The sequence below is a fragment of the Rhamphochromis sp. 'chilingali' genome (genome assembly GCF_963969265.1).
Source record: "Rhamphochromis sp. 'chilingali' genome assembly, chromosome: 14".
Taxonomy (NCBI): domain Eukaryota; kingdom Metazoa; phylum Chordata; class Actinopteri; order Cichliformes; family Cichlidae; genus Rhamphochromis; species Rhamphochromis sp. 'chilingali'.
The window spans coordinates 11,949,053-11,969,585 of record NC_137941.1 but is presented as its reverse complement, the minus strand read 5'-3'; the positions used below and the strand labels follow the sequence as shown (position 1 = coordinate 11,969,585).

The 20,533-nt window shown below is 38.8% G+C and overlaps 1 protein-coding gene across 5 annotated transcripts in view; it reads left to right on the top strand.

Annotated features, from left to right (window-relative positions):
• The window catches only part of epha3 (eph receptor A3), a 95,891-nt gene that overhangs the window by 57,900 nt on the left and 17,458 nt on the right, over positions 1-20,533 (top strand). For 3 of the 5 annotated variants that reach the window (XM_080903016.1, XM_080903015.1, XM_080903013.1), the window contains exons 6-11: positions 3,446-3,570; positions 8,247-8,409; positions 9,082-9,187; positions 9,927-9,991; positions 11,167-11,292; positions 18,205-18,390. In XM_080903016.1, the coding sequence (XP_080759142.1) occupies positions 3,446-3,570; positions 8,247-8,409; positions 9,082-9,187; positions 9,927-9,991; positions 11,167-11,292; positions 18,205-18,390 (771 nt within the window). The remainder of the gene's footprint in view (positions 1-3,445; positions 3,571-8,246; positions 8,410-9,081; positions 9,188-9,926; positions 9,992-11,166; positions 11,293-18,204; positions 18,391-20,533) is intronic. The other 2 variants (XM_080903017.1, XM_080903014.1) reach the window with 1 other exon arrangement.

The following is a 20,533-nucleotide window of genomic DNA, read 5'->3' as shown; positions in this document are numbered from 1 at the left end:
CCTGGACATTTACAAGGCGATCCCAGGCCGCTATTCTCTTGTTTAACGACCAGGATCGAATGTCCTCCTCCTTTTCCAAAATATAACTCCTCCTTTTAACATACTCTCTTAACGTGAGGATGGGCTCCTAAAACTCCCATCAATCTTTTTATACAAATATCTCTCCACACATCCAGTTCTTACAAGAAAAAGACGGCAAAGGAAAGCAGTGCCGTGAAATTCCAAGGGTAAAATAAATCTAGCTGCAGCAGAAAGTGCCAAACCTCAGAAATCCATGACTCTAGCAAGGAATGTGCAAAGGTCCCAGTCTAGTTCATCAGCTTATTTTCTTCTTTTTGCCATTCCTTCAGTGTTCCCCTACACATTTTGCCTTTGTGTTTGGAAGCTCAGCATTTTTTTCTCAAGCAGTGTGGTTCCCTACATCCCCCCCACCGCCCTACCGACCTCCTTTACTTCTACCTGTCATGTCCCAAACCAACCCCACACCCAGTTTTTCTGTGTTCCTCTATTTTTCTGTATGGCTCTTCTTCTAAACCTTGAAGGTTGATTTAGCACCTGGAAGGGTTACAGACCAGACAGATGCGAATTTCTCTCATAAGCTGTCATACAGCAAGGTCAGACTCCATCACATCGATGATGATAGGCAGATGGCAAGAGCAATGAATTTAAACAGAGTCAGAGTAGAGATGCCTTCAAGCAAAATGCAATGAAACCTTTAGTACTTCAAGTCTTTTGCTTGTTTTAAAAGTTACATGCAAATGTCGAGTCTTGGTGCCTCTGCTTTATGAATGAAAGAGACGCTTTCTCTCACAGGTTACAGGGTGTACTGATTATTCTTAGTATCAGTATCAGTAATGTAGTCCCCTTGGAATTCACATGCCTGTAAATCAGGAAAGCTGTGTGGAGAAAAATGAAAATCAAGTAATGTAAAATGTTAAATATTATAACAACAGATCCAAAATTGTAAAAACAGCCTCACACCTGTGGGTACGCTAAACGGGAAATACCATGAGGGTTGGATTGTATTGGATAACTGATTCAGATCTTGCTACTTGCAGCAGTCTTTGTGAAATGTCGTGTTGGGCTGACTTGGTGACAGGCTGATTTTCTTGTGATAGAAAACATGCATGTACTACAGCATGTAGTTTAAGGTTCAGAGAGTTCCAAGAGGGAGACTCAAAAGAGGCACTGCATAGAGTAAACAGTTGTATTATGGAAACTTTTAAACTAGACACACAAATACAAATGCAGGAGCTTTGATATATATAAATCACATACCATATAAAGAGTCTGCTGTGTGTGTGCCTTTTAAGTGACAAAATAGGGATAAGCGTTAAATGTAGATTTTAAGTGTCTTTCTGGGTGCTCGTATGTTTAAGTGCACATGCATCAAAAGTTCAGATTAAAGCAAAATTAAAAATATACAAATTTGGACAAAAAAATAAGCACATTTTTAGTAAGCATTATATTGTAAGTGTGTGGTTAGTTAGTAGGATTATCTCTGCAATCTGAATATATATTAGATTTGAAGAGGGCTTATCAATACTAAGAGGTCTGTGTGTGCACAGAATATCAAAATCCATCTTAGTGTCTAAGTGATAATCAGATGAAATGAAACTCATCTTTACTTACCATTTATCAGTGTGCTCACATAGATGCAAGCAGATTTACACACCGAGAAGGACAACATACACACCTCGGTACTACACCCTCTGTCCCGGCTATTCACACTTACAATCCCCTCTCTCTTTAACAAATATCTCAGCCTGCAGCTGCACACTCTCCATCAGCCCTCAGAGTTTACAAGGATTAAGTATGTCAGTGCACTTGCCCCACCCGTCTATATGCTTTCCCTCGAATAAACACACATACTTACACACCAGCACACACGTATAGATGCCAAAGCTGTTAAAAGCTGGATTAAGTGTTTCCCTGGAAGGAGCAGTGTGTCCTGGTTGTGCTGTCAAGGTGCTGTCAGACAGTTCTCCTCCTCTCGCCTCCTTTGCCCTCCACTTATTTCATAACTATGCTAAGAACAGAGTAACTGTGATTCAGATGCAGAGTAATATCTAGTTGCATATCTCTAGTGATATGATAATATGGTTGGTGATGGTAGCCGTTAAACAATGAGAAAGTAAAGGCAAAGTTGTATATTTTCTCTCATTTGGGCAATGATTTTTGCCATTGAATAGCATCTTGTTTAATTTAGTTTCCAATAATAATTACTTCTAACTGTGTGCCAGTGTTGTAGAGGTCACTGTTTCAACATCTGCAGCATGGCCCTCAAATTACGAGTGAATGACAAAGAAGGACAGTTTTTAACACCAGTACAGGCCTGGTATACTGTATCAGTTATGCCTCAGACAAAAAACAGAGTGACAGCAAATTAAGTGCTTAGCAGTAGACATGCCGAGGAAGATAGAAAGGGAAGCAAGGCAAAGGAAACAGAGGAGTAGAGGAACTTGAAGCTGCCTCTAAGCAACCCAGACACAGTAAATCATTACCACCATAAACCACAGAGCCAATAAAAAGCACAGCCTCACCCCACTATCAGAAGCAGAGGGAGAGGAGAAGAGGAGGAGCAGGGGGTATAGAAACAGATTCTCCCCATCTGGATTCATTACAGGAGAAAAAATAACTTCCCGCGGAAATACACACGAGTAAATGTACACACACACTCAGACGCATTCTGCAGCCATATAATCACAATCAAGAAAGGCTTGAACATTTCAAAGACAAACATGTTTTTTCCTGTGGTCTAATAAAATTAAAAGTCGATGCCTCAGATGCCGAGCTGGTCCTGGAGCTGCCTGGCAATTAGAGAGCAGTAAAAAAGGGAAATGAGAAAGGGAGTGAGGAGAGAGACACAGAACGAGAGAGGGGTGCGAGTCTTGATAGAAGGAGAGATGTGCTGAATTACTAGATTGGGACCATGTGAACTCCCTGAGGCAAAGCGGTGCATGGGCAAAGGATTGGCGAGGAAGATTGGCGAGAGAGAAAGCGACTAACCAAAATGGATGAGGACAGCAGAGAGGAAATTGTTTATAGTGTTTTAAATATAAGTGATGGAGGACAAACTACTATACTCTGATCAGAAATAGCAGAAATTATCGTGCTTTTGCTTGTTTTTGGTACACATGTAAATCTTACTGGTCCTAATCTTTACTTAAAACGACAAATATCGATACACATTTTGATAAATTTAAAACCAGTAGAAAATTCCGATATGTTGATCCAGTGCAGTTTCTTGTACATTACTTCACACGGTCTTGTTCCACTCACAACCCTGGGCCTTTGCTTTAGAATGCCACCCCACCAAGCAGCAAACTGAATTAGGCTAACAGGAACTATAGACAATTGCCAGGATTCAACACTGTGGACTGAACTTCCACTGAACCTTACACTAACGGAACTCACTCTCTGACTGTCTATGTCTCCTGCCCAGCTCCCTCTCCAGTAGCAGTGATCAAAAAGGAGAAGACAACTCGAAGCAGTGTCTTCCTGTCCTGGCAGGAGCCAGAAAGACCCAACGGTATCATCCTTGACTATGAGATCAAATACTACGAAAAGGTTGGTTCAGTATATATCACTGTTAAAGTTTTCCTTGTGTGCATTTGCATCATAAAATGTGCCTCTCTAAGAGAAAAAATATCTAACCCTAACTCATTTGGGGGAGTACACCTAAGATGGGAAGATTGTAAGCATTCTCTAAACGTCTGGTAAGAATGATGCTAAATTCAGAAGATAAACGCACATGGCATAGTAATTCGTGAGCCGCTTGTGAATAGATTCTAGTATTTTATTATTTCAATCCAGCTGTGTCTCCAATTTAGGCATCAAAGAGAAATAAATACCCTGAAAACTGGTCACTTGAATTTCCTGAAAATATTTCTCACCAGGGGAATAGACTGAAAAGGTTTACTTACATTTCCACCTTTTTAGGTCCATGTAGTATATCCATCAGTCTTTCTCTAACATTTGGAAGCACATCCTGGACTTATTCTCTGGCCTAGTAGACTGAATTTCTGTGAAAATAATAAAATTTAACTCAACTCTAACCCTTCTAGTCTTTGTAAATGTTATTCGAACTAATGCGAGTTGTAGTTTTGGGTTTTCAGGTACAATTTAAGTTAATATAAATTAAAATGAAATGAAAATGTAGTTGTCGTTATGTTGTGCATAATGTTTTATTTTTACAATAAAAGAAATCTCTTCATCAGAAGACCTCCCTTTCCACCATGTTTTCTTTTTCATGTGACAATTTTTACATTCTTCCTTTCTTTTTGCTTCTCTTCTCTTTCTATCTATCCTTCCATCTCTCATGCTGCCCTCCTCTCTAGTCCACTCCTTAATGGAGACAAGTTTTATGGCAGACAGTAAATGCATCTGTGGGGTCCCTCATTCTTCTGTGAGGGAAATTAGTGCAGAACGAATTACACTGGCTTTCAGCACCAATGCTGGGCTATGGCTGACATTTGATGGTGAAATTAGCCGTGGATGCAAGTTTAATCACTCTGGCAGATTCAGTGTGTGTGTCTGTGTGTTTGTGTGTGTATATGTGTGTGTGTGTGCCCCAAATCAGTTTGCTTGAATGCCAACAGTGGCCCCTAATCTCTTGATTAGTAGGCTGACAGAAGCTGTTTCCTCTCTAAACTCTGGTCTCTGCTCAGCCATCCCTACCTAAGATGTTAAAACAAGGCCGGAAAACAGTGAGAGGAAAAGTTAATGAGTGATGCTGGGTCAGAGCTCACTGCAGGTCTTATTCTCAGCTGTGGTTTTCCAATTGCACACACATGCTCACTTATCACCAATGCACGCTCGTTCAAAAAGGACAGGAAAAATATGAGGGTGGAGCTAAAGTAAAGCATTTTGTAATAAAGCCTTCTGGGTATTTTGCTTGGTAACCGCATTATCTTTCAGGAAGTGCTGGAGACACAAACACGCATACCCACAAAGCAAGTTCCCATAGGATTCTCCTCACTAGACATACATACCCAGGGATTTTAAACCCCTGACAAAAGGCTCTTCCACGCAGAAGAGCAAACTTGGAGAATCATGGTAGATCCCAAGACGAATGCCAGACAGAGGCCTCTTCTTGTTGTAGGCACAGGGACACTGAGGGCAACTAGCATGCCAAGGATAAAGGCCACAGAAGGAGAAACACTGGAACACGAATTCCCCACACCAAGACCACACCATGACTCACTTATGAGACAGAAAGAGGCTTTTAGAGACACATGCACAGACACACAGATATAATTGCACATAGACATAAACAGGATGGTGAAACAGAACACAAAAACAGACTAAGATTAAAGAGATTAAAAGAGAGAGCTTTTACCAAGGAAGTGATGTTCAGGTTTACATCAACAGCCAGACTTTTTTTTCTTTTTTTTGCTGTGGTTTCCTGTCTGGATTTAAACAAGTTTAAAACAGACATTTGCAGTGAGAAGAATTCAGTAATCCAGTAGAAATTTACCAGCGACTCCAGCCTAGCATCTGTCACTGTAGAAACTGCAGTCATATCAAAAAATGCCGAGCATATAGTGCATAGAGTAATGGATCCTCAGTGGACCAACATTTTTTGGGGGGGGTTAACCCACTGAAACCAGAAAGGAAAGTTATAAAATTACAGCCTTGTTGTTTTTGTTGGGTGATAAAATCAAATACTGTTTTATATAAACACTTCATAGTTTAATTTTGGACCATAACATATTTCACTGGTAAAATTTAAAAACAGGAGTTCTCTACTGGGATGTTAATGTGAGGCAAAACAAAAATGTTATTTGTCACAAGTCATTTCATCTCATATTGTGGGCTACCGCTCTAAATCCTGTGATTATTGGCCTTCCTAATGCACCAAATTGCAACGTATTTTCTGCTAACTGATAAAAATGTGTATTTTCCAGACATCTGTGTAAACTTAATAGACCACGTTACTTCAAGATAAAACCACGTGAAGCTAAGGCACTAAGTATAGTGTTAGCGGCTTGATTAAAAATAATCATATTCCTTTGATATCCAGTATTCAACAGATGTGAAATTTTATATATAACATAAGTGAAAAAAAGCACTGGATACAAAAAAGTGTTTTATTGCAGAATGGCAGGAATAATAATAAAAAGAGAGATACTTTTTTTTAATCCCAAAAGTTGAGGTTAGCAGCAGCCAAAACCTAACAAAAACAAACCAAATAAAACCCAGAGCTGTAAAAAACATCGCAAATATTGTGTCAACATAGAACTGTTCTGAAAAGTAAAAAAAAAAAAAAACATTAAAGAGAGGCCTCAATAAATCACTATACATTGAGGAGCTTAAATCTAAAATGAATACTACCTGGGAAGGGTTATACCAGACAAACAAGCCAACTCATTATAATTAAATGAACCACAGCTAACCAGTTTTCTACCTCTGGCTTTGCTCACTTTGCTCTCGCTAGCACACTTGTAAAACTGATGGGTCAGAATGTCTGAATTGCAGGGGCTGCACATTTTATGTCCCATATTTGGGGATGGGGAGGTTTTGTAATAATCTTGGGAATTTCCAACTAGAAGGCTTCCCAGAAGAAGAGAGGTGTTTCATCTTTTGGAAATCCCATGGTAGCTCCATGCTCTCCGTGTCCGTTAAACAAGCTAAAGGGCAGACCGATAAGACAGTTCCTAGTGCACTTTGTGGAAATCGAATTTGTGCGAATACACTTTGCTAATTATTTTTGCGTGTTTTATCACTATAATCTAAAGAGCCGAGAGCCGAGAGAGAACTCCAGATAAAATTAATTTAGGCTGTTTATTTAGTCTTAGACAAAAGGGATTTTTACTAAAACAATTCACAAGACTTCTGCTGTACATCACCCATCTTAGGATCTGTATGTTTTTTTGCCTCTGTGTCTTGTGTGTGTGTGTTTAAGCTATAATTTACTGCAGCTTTGTTTATGTTATCAAAGCACAATTCAGCACTGAGACCATATTAAATCCTTACAGCGTTCTGGTGTTCAACACACAAAAAAGTACATGGAGGCTCATGCACAGAACAGAAAGTACACACACACGCACACATATCTATCTATCTATCTATCTATCTATCTATCTATCTATCTATCTATCTATCTATCTATATATATATATATATATATATATATATATATATATATATATATATACACACACACACACACACAAAGATACTTGTGCCACACCTGTGTATGATTTTCAGGGGATGACATGCTGTCCTGAACAATGACAAGCTGTAAGAGATTTATAGCTGTGATGAAGGGTTGTTCCAGTGCAGGTCTGGTGTATCAGTTACTGCCTCACACACATGCCCGTTTTAAAAAGCTTTGTGCACCATAAAACTCTGATCTAGTCCATTAATAAGCATTAAGTTTCTTTGGGGGACTGAATTTTTACATGCCAGGGTCTTTGAAAAAAGAGAATATGACAGTGTCAGGAATTTTATAACATTGGCTACATTGCAAAACATGTAGCTCATTTTTAGGATTGCTGAAGTCATCCCTAATAGGTTGTCATTAATATTAACAAGTGGCCTTGTGCGGTTTTCCTCTTAATCCAAAGTTTGTTTTATACCAGAACTGGGTCAGCAATAATGTGCCTGCAGTCCTCTGTGGGCATGGACAAATCTAGCAAATTTTACTCAGGACAGTTGAAGGCTATAAAATACAGAACTGTGTGCACGTGTATTCTATTATACAATGAGATCTTGTTTTGTACCTCTGTAAGATGTACTCAGTGTTAATTAATTTCATAGAGTGCTACTTTCCACCATCCCACTTTTTCTCTGCCCTCTCTTTTCTTTCAGTTTGTTTTTTTTTCTCTCTTTTTTCTTTTCCTTCCACATCTGGAAACAATGTGTTGAATACAGACCTGGTGTGTAATGCTCTTGTTGTTTTATCAGTGGAGATCAGTAGGAGAGAAGTCATAAAACGTAAAGGGCATAATTTATCAGATTTGCAAGAATGCTATCAAACTGTCTGGGATGTTTACGCATTTGCATCAGTACAAAAAGAGAGATACATGATTATACTATGGAAAACTTATATATATATATATGTATATATATGTATATATATATATATATGTATATATACACATTGTATTCATTATTAGTTTACACTACTGCGTCTATAAATTACATAGTACTAAATCAGTATGTTAAATAAATATTTAATTCCTCAAAACGATTTGATTTCTCATCTGTCATCCTGTTTCTTTTTTCTCTTTTTTCTACAGGAGGAGCAGGAGACCAGCTACACAATCCTCCGTGCTCGAGGTTGTAATGTGACCCTGAATGGTTTGAAGCCCAACACTGCCTACTTACTTCAAATCAGAGCCCGTACCGCAGCAGGATATGGAGCCAGCAGCCCCACTTTCCAGTTCGAGACCAGCCCTGACTGTAAGCTCAGTAGAGATTAAAATGAAATTAAATTATATGATAGTCCATTAGCCTTTTACATACAATTTTTTATTTTGAATTGTGGGGTTATGAAACCTCTCTGGCAGGATGTGTGCATGTTAATTTTTTTTGTTGGAAGACCTTATGTCCAGTTGTGTAGCAGCTGTTTCAAACATGTTCGCTGACAAGAACAATTTTCTTTCCTTTCTTGCTGTTGGTGAAATTTAGATATTCATGCAGTAACTTTGGCAGAATTTCAGAAGTGAATTCAACCATCACATTTTTTATTGCAGCAAACATGCAAGTGCTTTGGGGAAAATGTGAAAATACTGCCCAAGATTTTTGCTTTACTTTGTGTCTGTTACACGCCTAAGTTGTTTCATTTAGCTGTTACTGTTCCATGGGATAAAAGCTGTGAAAGCACATTATTGTTTATATCAATTTTGCTGCCAAATATGTGTAAGTGTCTCTAGAGTGAGCTGAATCACCTTTACCTGCTCTTGTGGGAACTAAATACAATATCTTATTGAATCAAAGGTATATTTATTCTTGATGTGCATGCAGTACGTTGGAATAGGACTAGCAGGTAATTGAAGTTTGTATTGTGATGTGCTGTAATGTTAACAAAACAAAGTTAGCACTGCTTATTACTTGTTTCTTTCTGTCTTTCAGCAGCCTTCTCTATCTCAAGTGAAAGCAGCCAGGTTGTTTTGATTGCCATTTCTTCTGCCGTAGCCATCATCCTGCTCACTGTGCTTCTCTACGTCCTGATTAGCAGGTCTGTCCACCAATCACTTGCCTGGATTCTCGCCTTGAGCATTGTCTCCTTTAGTCACACCATCTGTACTCTCTCCTTTCAGTTGATTCTGTGTGCACTTTTCCAAAATGTACTTTCAAAAGCTTAGAAGAAACAAGTTAAATGATGTGCCATAAAAGAGGGCAAATTAAAAAACACCAGTTAATAACCAAAGGAACTTTTACCACTGTGGTTTACAAGGTGTTTTAACCTTGTTGATGATTCCTTGTAATTGTAATGCTATCATTATTCATTAAATATTTGAGAACGTGTTCTAAATTTGTTCAAAGAAGTTCTTTTTAGAACAGCTTCATCAGCTTTCTCAGGAAGTACACATTCTGATAGCCTGTATGGTCCTTTAAAGTCCAGATCTATACACACTTCAGCTGAAGTTGCTCTTGGCTTAGTTGCCACTCAATCAAAAAACATGAGCATCTTCAATAAATGGAATCTTTTCAGTGCGTTCATGCACAACACGGGCGTTTGAATGCCAATGTGAGCGCGGCTGAAGTTGGTGGTCAGCAGGTTTCAGGAAAGAGTATAAATCCACATCACATTATAAGACTTACTGATACTCTTTTGGGTTATAAGAGCCAGAAGTATATACACACAGACATAAGTATGCACACATGGATCTTGGTAGCGTTTGGGCTGGGCTTGTGGGCGAATTTTTATTGAAGATGTGGCACTACTTCTGGTCTTTCTCTGTTTGCATTGGCAGGTTTTGTTGCCGGAGCAAATCCAAACATCCTGATGAAAAAAGACTGCATTTTGGCAATGGACACTGTAAGTACTGGACTTTGTTTATCTGAGAATTGGCTCTGTCTCTCCTTGCCGTACTTTACTAGTCACTGAATACAGATAGAACTAGCTAGTTACATAAAAGATAATTTGAGGGATGTTATTCGAATATGCATGTCCTTCTGAGAACCTTTTGACCAATAGCGGTTGTTTTAGAGTAGATATGTCAAAGCTTGAAGTGGATTTCCCCTTTAAGTTTAGATATATCTTTGTTTTTTCATACGAGAAGACAATAATCAAACAAGACCATGTTATGACCATGTTTTTGGCCCATTTAGAAACAAGTACTTGAGGCTTCATTTAAAAGGAGAACAAAATAACACCGTTTTCCAAACCAGCCAAGTGAAGTGGCTAAATCTGCGCTTTAGTTTCTACTTTCCAAATAAAAAAGTTTCTTGATATTACTTCTACTATTAGAGTCAGTACTAAATAAATAGTAATTTAATTTTCTTTTCATGCTACTTCCTCATCCCTTTATTCTTTGTTTCTTCTCTCTTTCTGTCTTTACGAGATGTTATTTATTTGAAATAGTCCTACCTTTAAATTTGACCTAGGCTTCTAGAATTCCTCAGGGTACTGCCCACTGCTTCATGAGTAGTTTGGATGGGTCAAACCCAGAGCATAAATTTTAACACACAGGGACTACTAAAATACAGCTGTGTTACATATCTTCCCTTTGTTTTCAAGTTTATCATAAAATAAAACATATCTCTTAAACATAGTGTTTCTTAAACTTGATGTGTTATGAAGGGTATAATTCCTCTTTTTGTTATTGTTCCTCCATCAAATCTCAATAAGAGAGACTCTCTGGGGAAAGAGAAAAGAGGGAATTGTAAAAAAAACTCTTTCCATTAAAACAGCTAAAAGTGTCTTCATATCCATTTGATAAGTGACTGTTGCTTTAATGCATAATATATTAAGTGAGAAAATCTCAGCCCTGCCTGCTCCTTGAGGGAAATTCTTCACTAAAATTCAATCATTGAAATACTCAGGACTATATCGTCTTCATGGTTTTGGTTTCATTGTGCAGGGTTAGTTGGATCTTTTGCCACCCTGTGTGTTTCCTAGACTCCTCTGAAAGTGCAATATTACTGTAAGCTGTGCTATTTTGGAGTTTTTAACTAGTTGGTAACCAATGCAACTTTCCTGTGCTGCTGCAGTGCGTCTGCCAGGGATCAGAACCTATGTGGACCCCCACACATATGAGGACCCGAGCCAGGCTGTGCACGAATTTGCCAAGGAACTGGATGCCTCCTGCATTGCCATAGATAAAGTGGTGGGAGCAGGTGAGAATAGGCAAAGGAAAGTGTATGGCCAGATGCTGCTGCTTGTATAGATTCCATATAGGTTTGGCAACTTTGCAAAAAATTCATGTCATTTCTAATATTTTCAAAACAATAATCAAAATGAGCTTGGTGGGATACATAAAAAAAGGGAAATCAAAAAAGACTTTTCCCACTTTCGTATCAGTTACTTCCTTTTACTTTTGCACTCTTTCATGCTCTATTTAAATGACAAAGACAAACCAAGTGCACAACCACTTTAAGGAAAATGGAGTATATACAGAGCTCCTATACATCTATATTTTCATAGCAGTGAGCTAGTTATCTATGCGTCATGCTGCACAGCCGGGAATGAGAAAGCATTCTGTGCCCCAGCTTGATGTCTCTTCTTTCCAGCCCTCACCTAGGATGGAGGGAAAGGTGGTGAAATGAGAAAACCTTCAGTTGGTTCATGTCTCCTTTAACCCTTTCTTTCCTTCCTTTATTTTTCTTTCCATTTTCCGTAGCTTATGCTCAAGTTCGTAACTCCCGATGTACAGTAATTGCAATAGTAATTGAAGCCTTGTCTCCTCTTTTCCTCTCCACTCATGTACTCCCTGATAACTTGAGCAGGAGTGCAGACGGGAGGGTAATGCATTATGATTCATGTCGAGTGCAGTCAGAATAGATGGAGACTAAAGCACACAGCACATAACAGCAGACTGGTCTCCAGAGTCCCACCGGCCCTTCACACTGTAAAACTGTCAGGACAGCCTGAGAGTCTATTACCTGAGTATACACTGGACTCACACTCTGCAGTGCTAACCGCAATATATTTTTCATACATAGCAGACACAAAGCACAATGATTTTCACAGGGCTGCAATGGTACATAGGAGATAACTGTTTATATATTAAAACCACATATAAAAAACAAAATCAGCTGTTCTCTTTTAATATAATAAAAAATGTGGTACACATTTGTCCACAGTTCACTGTGGCTGTCATTTTGATTTTACACAAGCATGAACTTCTTCAAATCTGCATGACCATTTGCAAGAAATGCACACAAACTAATGTCCATACTTCATTTAATATTATTAAATACATGCAATTTGATGTTTGAGGCATGAAAAGTGAAACAGCAGTGAAACATAATCTATCGAAAATGCAAATAGATGAAGAGTAGCTCCAATTTATCATCATTCTAAACCAGTATTAGCTGACTAATACCTTAACCCATAGTCGATTTACAGCAGAAAAGTCTATACTGTACTATACATTTTTAATGTGTACAGTGCACAGCTGATTCAAAGTGTATTTATTTTAGTGTTCTTCCATAGTAACACAAAGAAGGGAGAGTGCAACTTTGAGAACAAGTTCTGGACAATATAAATAAAATGACAAGTTGACAGGGTGATTACCAGAGGTGGGACCAAGTCATTGTCTTGCAAGTCTCAAGTAAGTCTCAAGTCTTTATCCTCAAGTCTCAAGTCAAGTCTCAAGTAATGTCAGGCAAGTCAGAGTCGAGTCTCAAGTCACTGGTGTAAAAGTCCGAGTCAAGTCACAAGTCTGAAACTTTGAATTTCAAGTCCTTTCGAGTCTTTAAAAAAAAAAAAACGAAAAAATAATGTTGCAGTTATGCTAAATGTAAATATTAGACCATGTAATTTTAAAATCTGTGTTTTTCTCAACACATGACAAAATAGTGAACTTAGAAAATATACACAAATTGTGAAATTGCACCTCTTTAAAATGCAGCTCAATTAAACCTAGCTCCAAGAATAATTTTCACCGACAGTTCTGAGATACGCTGCATGTTATTCTTGGATGCGGTTGTAGGGCCAGCTTTAAAATCGCATGACAAAAATATCATACACATTAAAAAAAACTGTATCACCAACATAGCCTGGACAACATTTGCTAGTTAGATGAAGTCAGCTATCTCATCTTAGCATATTTATTTCAATTCAATTCAATTCAATCTTAATTGGCAGACTTCATGTCCATAAAAACAAGACAAAAAAAAAAAAAACACACACACACACACACACACACACAACACTCCCCCCCCCAACACAAGGTATACACCATTAAATATATATATGTATATAAATAAGTATCTAAAACATTTGTAAAAATATAAAACCATAATATACATAAAACACAATTACTTAAAATAAATCAATAAATACACAAACACTTTAACCAGTGCTTTCTGAGACTGGATGAGTAACGGGAACCACTCACTGTCGGATCTGTGAGTGCTAAAATTATACTGTTACTCGAGCCATCCAGTCGTTCTCTAAAATTGAACATTAGCTTCCTTAAAAGTGCTTTAAAAGTCCAAACACCCACAGCTACAAACATCTGGCTGGCACTACCACTTCTAGGTATCCTGCAAAGGATTCTCATCGCATCATTATATGCAACATGCAGCTTCTGCATGCTACATTGTTTGTAGGATGACCACAAGGGGGCAGTATATAGCGGTGTGCAATACGCTTTAAACAAAGCCACTTTAACTGGAAGTGAACAAAAGCTGAATTTGCGTGCAATAGTATTTGCCTGCACATAGAGCTTACACCGTTGTCTGTATATGTCATCATCATCATTCATTTGCTCAGTAATAAAGTGACCGAGGTATTTTTTTATGAACTTCAAGAGTTTTTTGTGCCAGTTTAAACAAAGGGAAATTTAGCTGTTTATCCTGCTTGGTTCTACATATCAAAACAGCACTTTTAGCAGCATTGTACTCAATGTCATATTGCACACCATATTCAGTACAGACATTAAGAAGATCCTGTAACCCAGCACTGCTTGGACTAAAAACAACCAGGTCATCTGCATACATAAGATGATTTATCAGTGCTTTACCTAATATACACCCAGTGTTACAGGCTCTCAGTTGTATGGACAAATCATCAACATACAAATTAAATAAAATTGGAGACAAAATCCCACCCTGTCTGACACCATTGCTGACACCAAAGGGGGCAGAAATACTGCTTCCCCATTTAACCTTCATGTTCTGATGAGCGTACCAGTAAGAGAGAATCCTCACGATGTACTGAGGAACTCCCCGTCTCTTCATTTTATCAAAAAGTTTTCTGTGGTTCACTCGATCAAAAGCCTTAGAGGCATCAATGAAAGACATGAGGACAGATGAATTTTTAGCCCTGTACAAACTGACTATTTCCTTGAGTGCATATATGCACATGTCAGTGCCGTGCTTTGGTTTAAAGCCAAACTGATTATCCAGAGAAGAGATGAACACACTAACTCTATCAAACAGGATTCTTTCTAACACCTTAGATAAAATACTGGCTAGTGCAATTGGCCTGTAATTATCCAAGCAGCTCACTTTTGCAGCTTTGTCCTTCATAACTGGTACCAGTAAAATACACAGCATTGAGTCTGGTAATATGCCATGAATCATAAACCCAGTGAAACAGAGTGCTAAAAGAGGAGCTAGCCTTACACTAGCATGTTTTAAATGTTCTGCAGTGATGTGATCCAAACCAGAGGATTTATTATCAGACAACCTATGAATGGCTTCATATACTTCATGTGTCCTTACACTTATTGTGTCATTACTCATGTCAAGATTGTCCTCATATGGTTCACTTTTTATACAGTTAAACAACGCACTGTAATGCTGTCTCCATAATGCTGCAATGTTATCTGCCCCAGAAACACCTTCAACAGTTGATGGTAGAGATGGTTTACAGTTATTAAGAGCTTTCACCTCTTTCCAAAAATCTGCCGTATTATTACACAGCATTTTCCTGGCCAAAGAATCTGCTCTTAGCATTTGCTCATTTTTAGTTATAAAGCGAACAGCGTACTTATATCTGGCATTCGCACATTTTTTCTGTTCAAATTCTGGGCCTTGTTTAGGTCTTCCAGCCATGGCCCAACATTTATAAGCTATGCGAGCTTCATCATGGTACATGGATACATGTTCTTTCCAGCCAGGTCTGATGTTAGGTTCCTTATGCTTATATTGTTTATCAAGCAGTGTGCCACTTTTATACAGAGCAGTCACTATATCATCATACATGGAGCAGAGTAAATGTTTATGCACAGCATTCTTACAGTTGACATCTTTGCACAAAATAGCTTCTTTATTTATATGCATATTAATAATCATACGGTTCTTGGAGTGAGTGCATACACTCATGAAGTTTAGTAACTTCCGGTCACTGCAACAAGCCCAGGTACAGTTTACCGACGGATGGGTGCAGGACCTTGAAATGCACCGTGTAGAACGAAAGACCATCGTACGTATCATAAGTTTACCAATCTCACAAATCGTCGTCATAAATACACATTCCTTAACCGTTTATTAATATAACCTTTGAGCTCAACGGTAATTAATTAGTAGTGGAAATAATTTCTGGTTCATCACAGAAATGTAGCAGTGACAATAATACTGTATGCTGTAATCGTACTGGGCAATTAGTGATACAAAAAAACCTGTTTTATCCTGTGAATAAACGTATATGTTTTTGTCAATGTACCATAATAACATAAGCGAAACACAATATTGTGTCAGGACAATTCACTATTTATGCACAATAAATAAAGGAGCATAGCGCCACAATTTCTGTTCAGCGCCAGACTTGCTTGTAACCTATATCACCAATTATGTTATGAAAATGACGCATTAACTACTAAAAAACACTGACCTTCGTGTAAATGCTTGGAGCAGACTAACCTGTGAGCTGGAGTGTTCTGGGACGTTATATTTGATCTTTGAATGGCTGCAATCCAGGCCACCCGTCGCGTCTTTGTTACTTCGGAAACATGGCTCGAACAATTTCTCTTCAACGACGTAATCCGATAACAAACGATCTCTTTACCCGTCGGCTTCCCGTGGCTGTCATGCGACCGGCTATTGCAGTTAATAATACAACAGCTTCTTGACATTTTTGTGTTTCTTTTTATCGCTGTGTGACTGGTTTCAATTGAAAGCCTGCGTGCGCTAGTACCGCTTGCCACGAGTTCCCAGAATCCTTTGCGGTTCTACCCGTGAATGACGTCACATTTTCAATCTCTATATAATATGCGTGTTAAATTTTATATTTGGGGTAAAATATCAAGTCTTTTCAAGTAAACCGGTTCAAGTCCAATTCAAGTCCCAAGTCATTGGTGTAAAAGTCCAAGTCAAGTCACAAGTCTTAGAACATTTTTTCAAGTCAAGTCTAAAGTCATAAAATTAATGACTCGAGTCTGACTCGAGTCCAAGTCATGTGACTCGAGTCCACACCTCTGGTGATTACTTTTGAAAAGCAACTTAGTAGTTCAGAGCAGTTTAATTTTAGAAAGATGGACAGAAAATCCCTGAAAGATTTTCAGATAAAAGCCAGAAACCTTATATGAGAAAACCATAAATTTACAGATCCAAATGTGAGATGAGAGGAGAAGAAAGGGGACTTTGGCCTGCTCTTGCTAATCTATTTTAACTTCATAAAATGTGAACCGAACACCAGAGGTGAACATTAAAGCTCCAGCCATGATGTAAACATTTTTGTCCGTCAGCTTCAATGCACCCTGCCACCCATCTGTGTGATTTTTATAAAGCCACATAAGCACTCTGAACAATATACAACATACCTTCTCTTTCTCCATTCCTGCCTCAACTCCATCTGTCTTCATTAAACACGTTAAAGGGACTTTGATCCTCTTGCCAATCGGTGATTGTGTGTTAAAAGACATGAAACACATGCTCCACTCTGCTTACATGGGTTAGACTTTAACATCAAAGTGAGATACCTAGCTCTACTCATAACAGGAAAGGAACGAGTGTCCCTAATCAAGCCTTATTAGACGAAGATCTTCTTTCTCTGAGTGACCACATAAAAAGGTGCCTTGGCTTGACTTGCCTGTCCACTGCTCAGGACAAGAGGTGCAAAGCAGAGAAGGAAAGAACAGGGATGGTCTGGGTATTTAGACAGGTTATAATTATTCAGGCTTAAGTCCTTCCAGATGCCATTGCTTCAAGTCCAGGATTTGACCCATGCTCTCTGATCCAGAGCAGCTATGGGACATGATTATACTGGATGAAGAGTGAGATCTGCATATCTTAGTTCTGACATCACCATTCTTGAGCACACTCAGCATGCATGTACGTTCTGTTCAAACACCTACATTCAGTACACACACACACACACACACATACACACACATATATATATACACACACATATACACACACCCCTCATCTTCTGCAGTCCAGCCAAAACTCTGTCTCCAGGACTGCCTTTGAAGTGGCCAGCATACCTACAAAACTTACAGTACCTTCTGGATAGCTCCCCATTGCATGCACATACTTACAAGTAGTAACTGAAATTCATGCATCCCCTCACCAGCGAAGAATGCTAATTGAGCTCTCCCCGAGTGGATGTTAAGTAATTTTGTGTTTTAATTCGACATATAAATGAAGCTGAAAAGTTGTATTGGTGTCTATTCACTTTGTTATTTTGGCTATGGGTACACGCTATGCATTAATCAGGAAATGCTGTTTTTTGTCCAACATCAACCAAAGCATTTCCTGATTAATTGGAGTTAAGTTATTACAGATGGAAATTTTAAGACCCTTCATGATCTGCAGCTTTGTCTGAATGAATCACTGACAGGCAGCTGTAAAAATCACATGTTGTAACACCTTAAAACACATCTGAACCCCTGTTGTACATCAGAGCAGTCAGGATTTTCTGACTCATGCTATGCTAGATGCTGGGCTCTCAGTTGTGAAGCTGACCTAGCCGTAGGTTTAAGGAGTATCAGCATGCAACCTGTCTTTGTGGTTTTACTGCTGATCATGTACTCTGGTACAAGAGAGCTAGTTAAGTTAGCCATATTCACTCCAAAATGCTTTTCATGGCAATGTCATAGACATCATACATAAAACTTGCCTTTATTTTATCTTTAGGTGAATTTGGAGAAGTCTGCAGTGGTCGCCTGAAGTTGCCCAGCAAAAAGGAGATCTGCGTGGCCATCAAAACTCTCAAAGGTGGATATACAGACAAACAGAGGCGGGACTTCCTTTCTGAGGCATCAATCATGGGACAGTTTGACCACCCTAACATCATCAGGCTGGAGGGGGTGGTAACACGCAGTAAGTTCCACGACAAACTGAAGAGAATTGAATTACCAGGTGCTATTTTGATAATTATATGTTACTCTGGTTCTTGGAGAATATTAATCTATGAAGCACTTACTTTTTCAGAAGCATGATGTTTCAGAGAACACAACAATTTTTAGTCACATTCCATAAGAGAGCAGGCTTCTCCTGAGAGAGTTTTTACCGATTCCGGATTTGCAGTTGTCTTTGACAAATGGCTCTAAAGTGGCCGACACTTCTGTGAAAGAGCAAAGGAGTTTTATTGAGTTGCCGTGGTGTAAATCTCTGCAGATCAATGTGCTCTGATCAAAGCCTGTGTCCAAAGCAGGCATAAATCCATAAATCCATATCTCTGACTAGCTTCCCTCTGGGCCTCTTTATAAGACTATCATTAGCACACAGAAGGCCTCTTTAAAATGGAATGACTGCAGAAAAGGGAAATAATGAGTCTGAACTTTGTCGCAAAGAAACAGTCCTGGCCTCTATATTTCCCTGCGGCACTTGGCTTGTTAAGTAGTTCTGCCAGTATTGTTATTCTAAAGAGTAGAATAAAATACCAAGTGAACTTGCCTTCTCTTTATTATTCTGGATTTTAGGTTCTTCTGTTCCGTCTCATTTGTTCTTTGCTTCCTCGTCTCCACCTTGTCTTACATCAACTTGTTTTACCTGCTTCCCTAACTTATCTTCTTAGCAACTTACTGCCGTGACTTGTAATCAAAAACTGCCCAGTCTTACAATGTAATGTAATTTCCAAACAGCAATGAACTGGGCATGTAAACCATATTGTTCTGATTATGCTTCATCTCTACAAAGAAAGAAGGAAAACAAGAAAAAAGAAGGGAAGGAAAGGAGGGAGGGAAGGAATGAAGGATGGAAGGAAAGTAGAAAAAAGAAAGGAGGGATGGAACGCCAAAAGAAACAAAGGAAACAAGGAAAGAATGATAGAAGGCAGGAAACAGGAGGGAAGGAAAGAAGCAAAAAAGAAGTTAAGAAAGGAACAAGAGAAGGAACAAAGGGAGAAAGAAAGTAATGACAGTAGAATCAAATAAATAAATAAACAAACAATAGAAAGGATGGAAGGAAGGGAGGAAGGATGGAAACATTGAAAAACACAAAGAAATAACACAAAGGAAGCAGGAAGGAAGGAGGGATGAAGGACAAAACAATAGAAGGAAGACAGAACAACACCAGTTAATATCTTATAACATATCATTTTGAGTCAACAGTGGCACAAATTATGCTACTAAACTGTCACTTATGCAGTTTTTGTAGGAGAAACTTGTTAAACATGCTAATACGCATGTATTTGTAAAATAATGTCAGTAAATAAGGTCAAATAATAGAAAACAGTAACCAGAACAACAGAAGCTAATCATACTCCTTCATCCAGTTTTGTCTCTTTTAGAATAATTTTTCAGTTAGAACGTACGGCATGGTTCTGCACTGTACTGATGAATGAAATCAGTCCACTCTGAAAGTGAAAGTCTGTGTGTGTGTGTGCATGTGTGTGATCCCTCATCACACATTGTTTGCCTAATACATCTTAAACCACTCTTCCTGTTAATGTCCGACCTGTGAGAAATGCTGCAATAACACAAGACTGCGGTTTCATTTGCTGGTTTGAGACTAATAGGGGAGGCCCCAAATTCACTACTTCGCACATGACATTTGGAGAGATGCCCTGAGCACATGTGCATAAGTAGGAGCAGCATGAGTGCAGGGCATAGTTTTAGGAGGTCCATTTGATATGCTCCCACACACAGACACACACCTACACACACACAAACACACACACAAATGCACGCTGCTGTCGGGTGATTTATTAAGCTGCTCCTGTTAATTCTTAATAATCCTGAGACTTTCACACCCCATTTACCTTGCTGCTGCTTTTGGCTGATCCACAGGCTGCATATTTGCAGGAGCACACACACACGCGCACACATGCACACTTCTTGCTCAAGTTCATACATCCACACTTGCACACATACAAGTACACTCACACTTGGGTCCGCAGAACAAAGGGGCTTGGGGGCCTTTATCTTTGTTGCCAATGTTGAAAGTAGAGAGAAAGAGGGGAAAGGAAGGGGCGGAGGACAGGAGGGAGGACCGGGTGCGTGCATGCCTGTCTGCAACTATA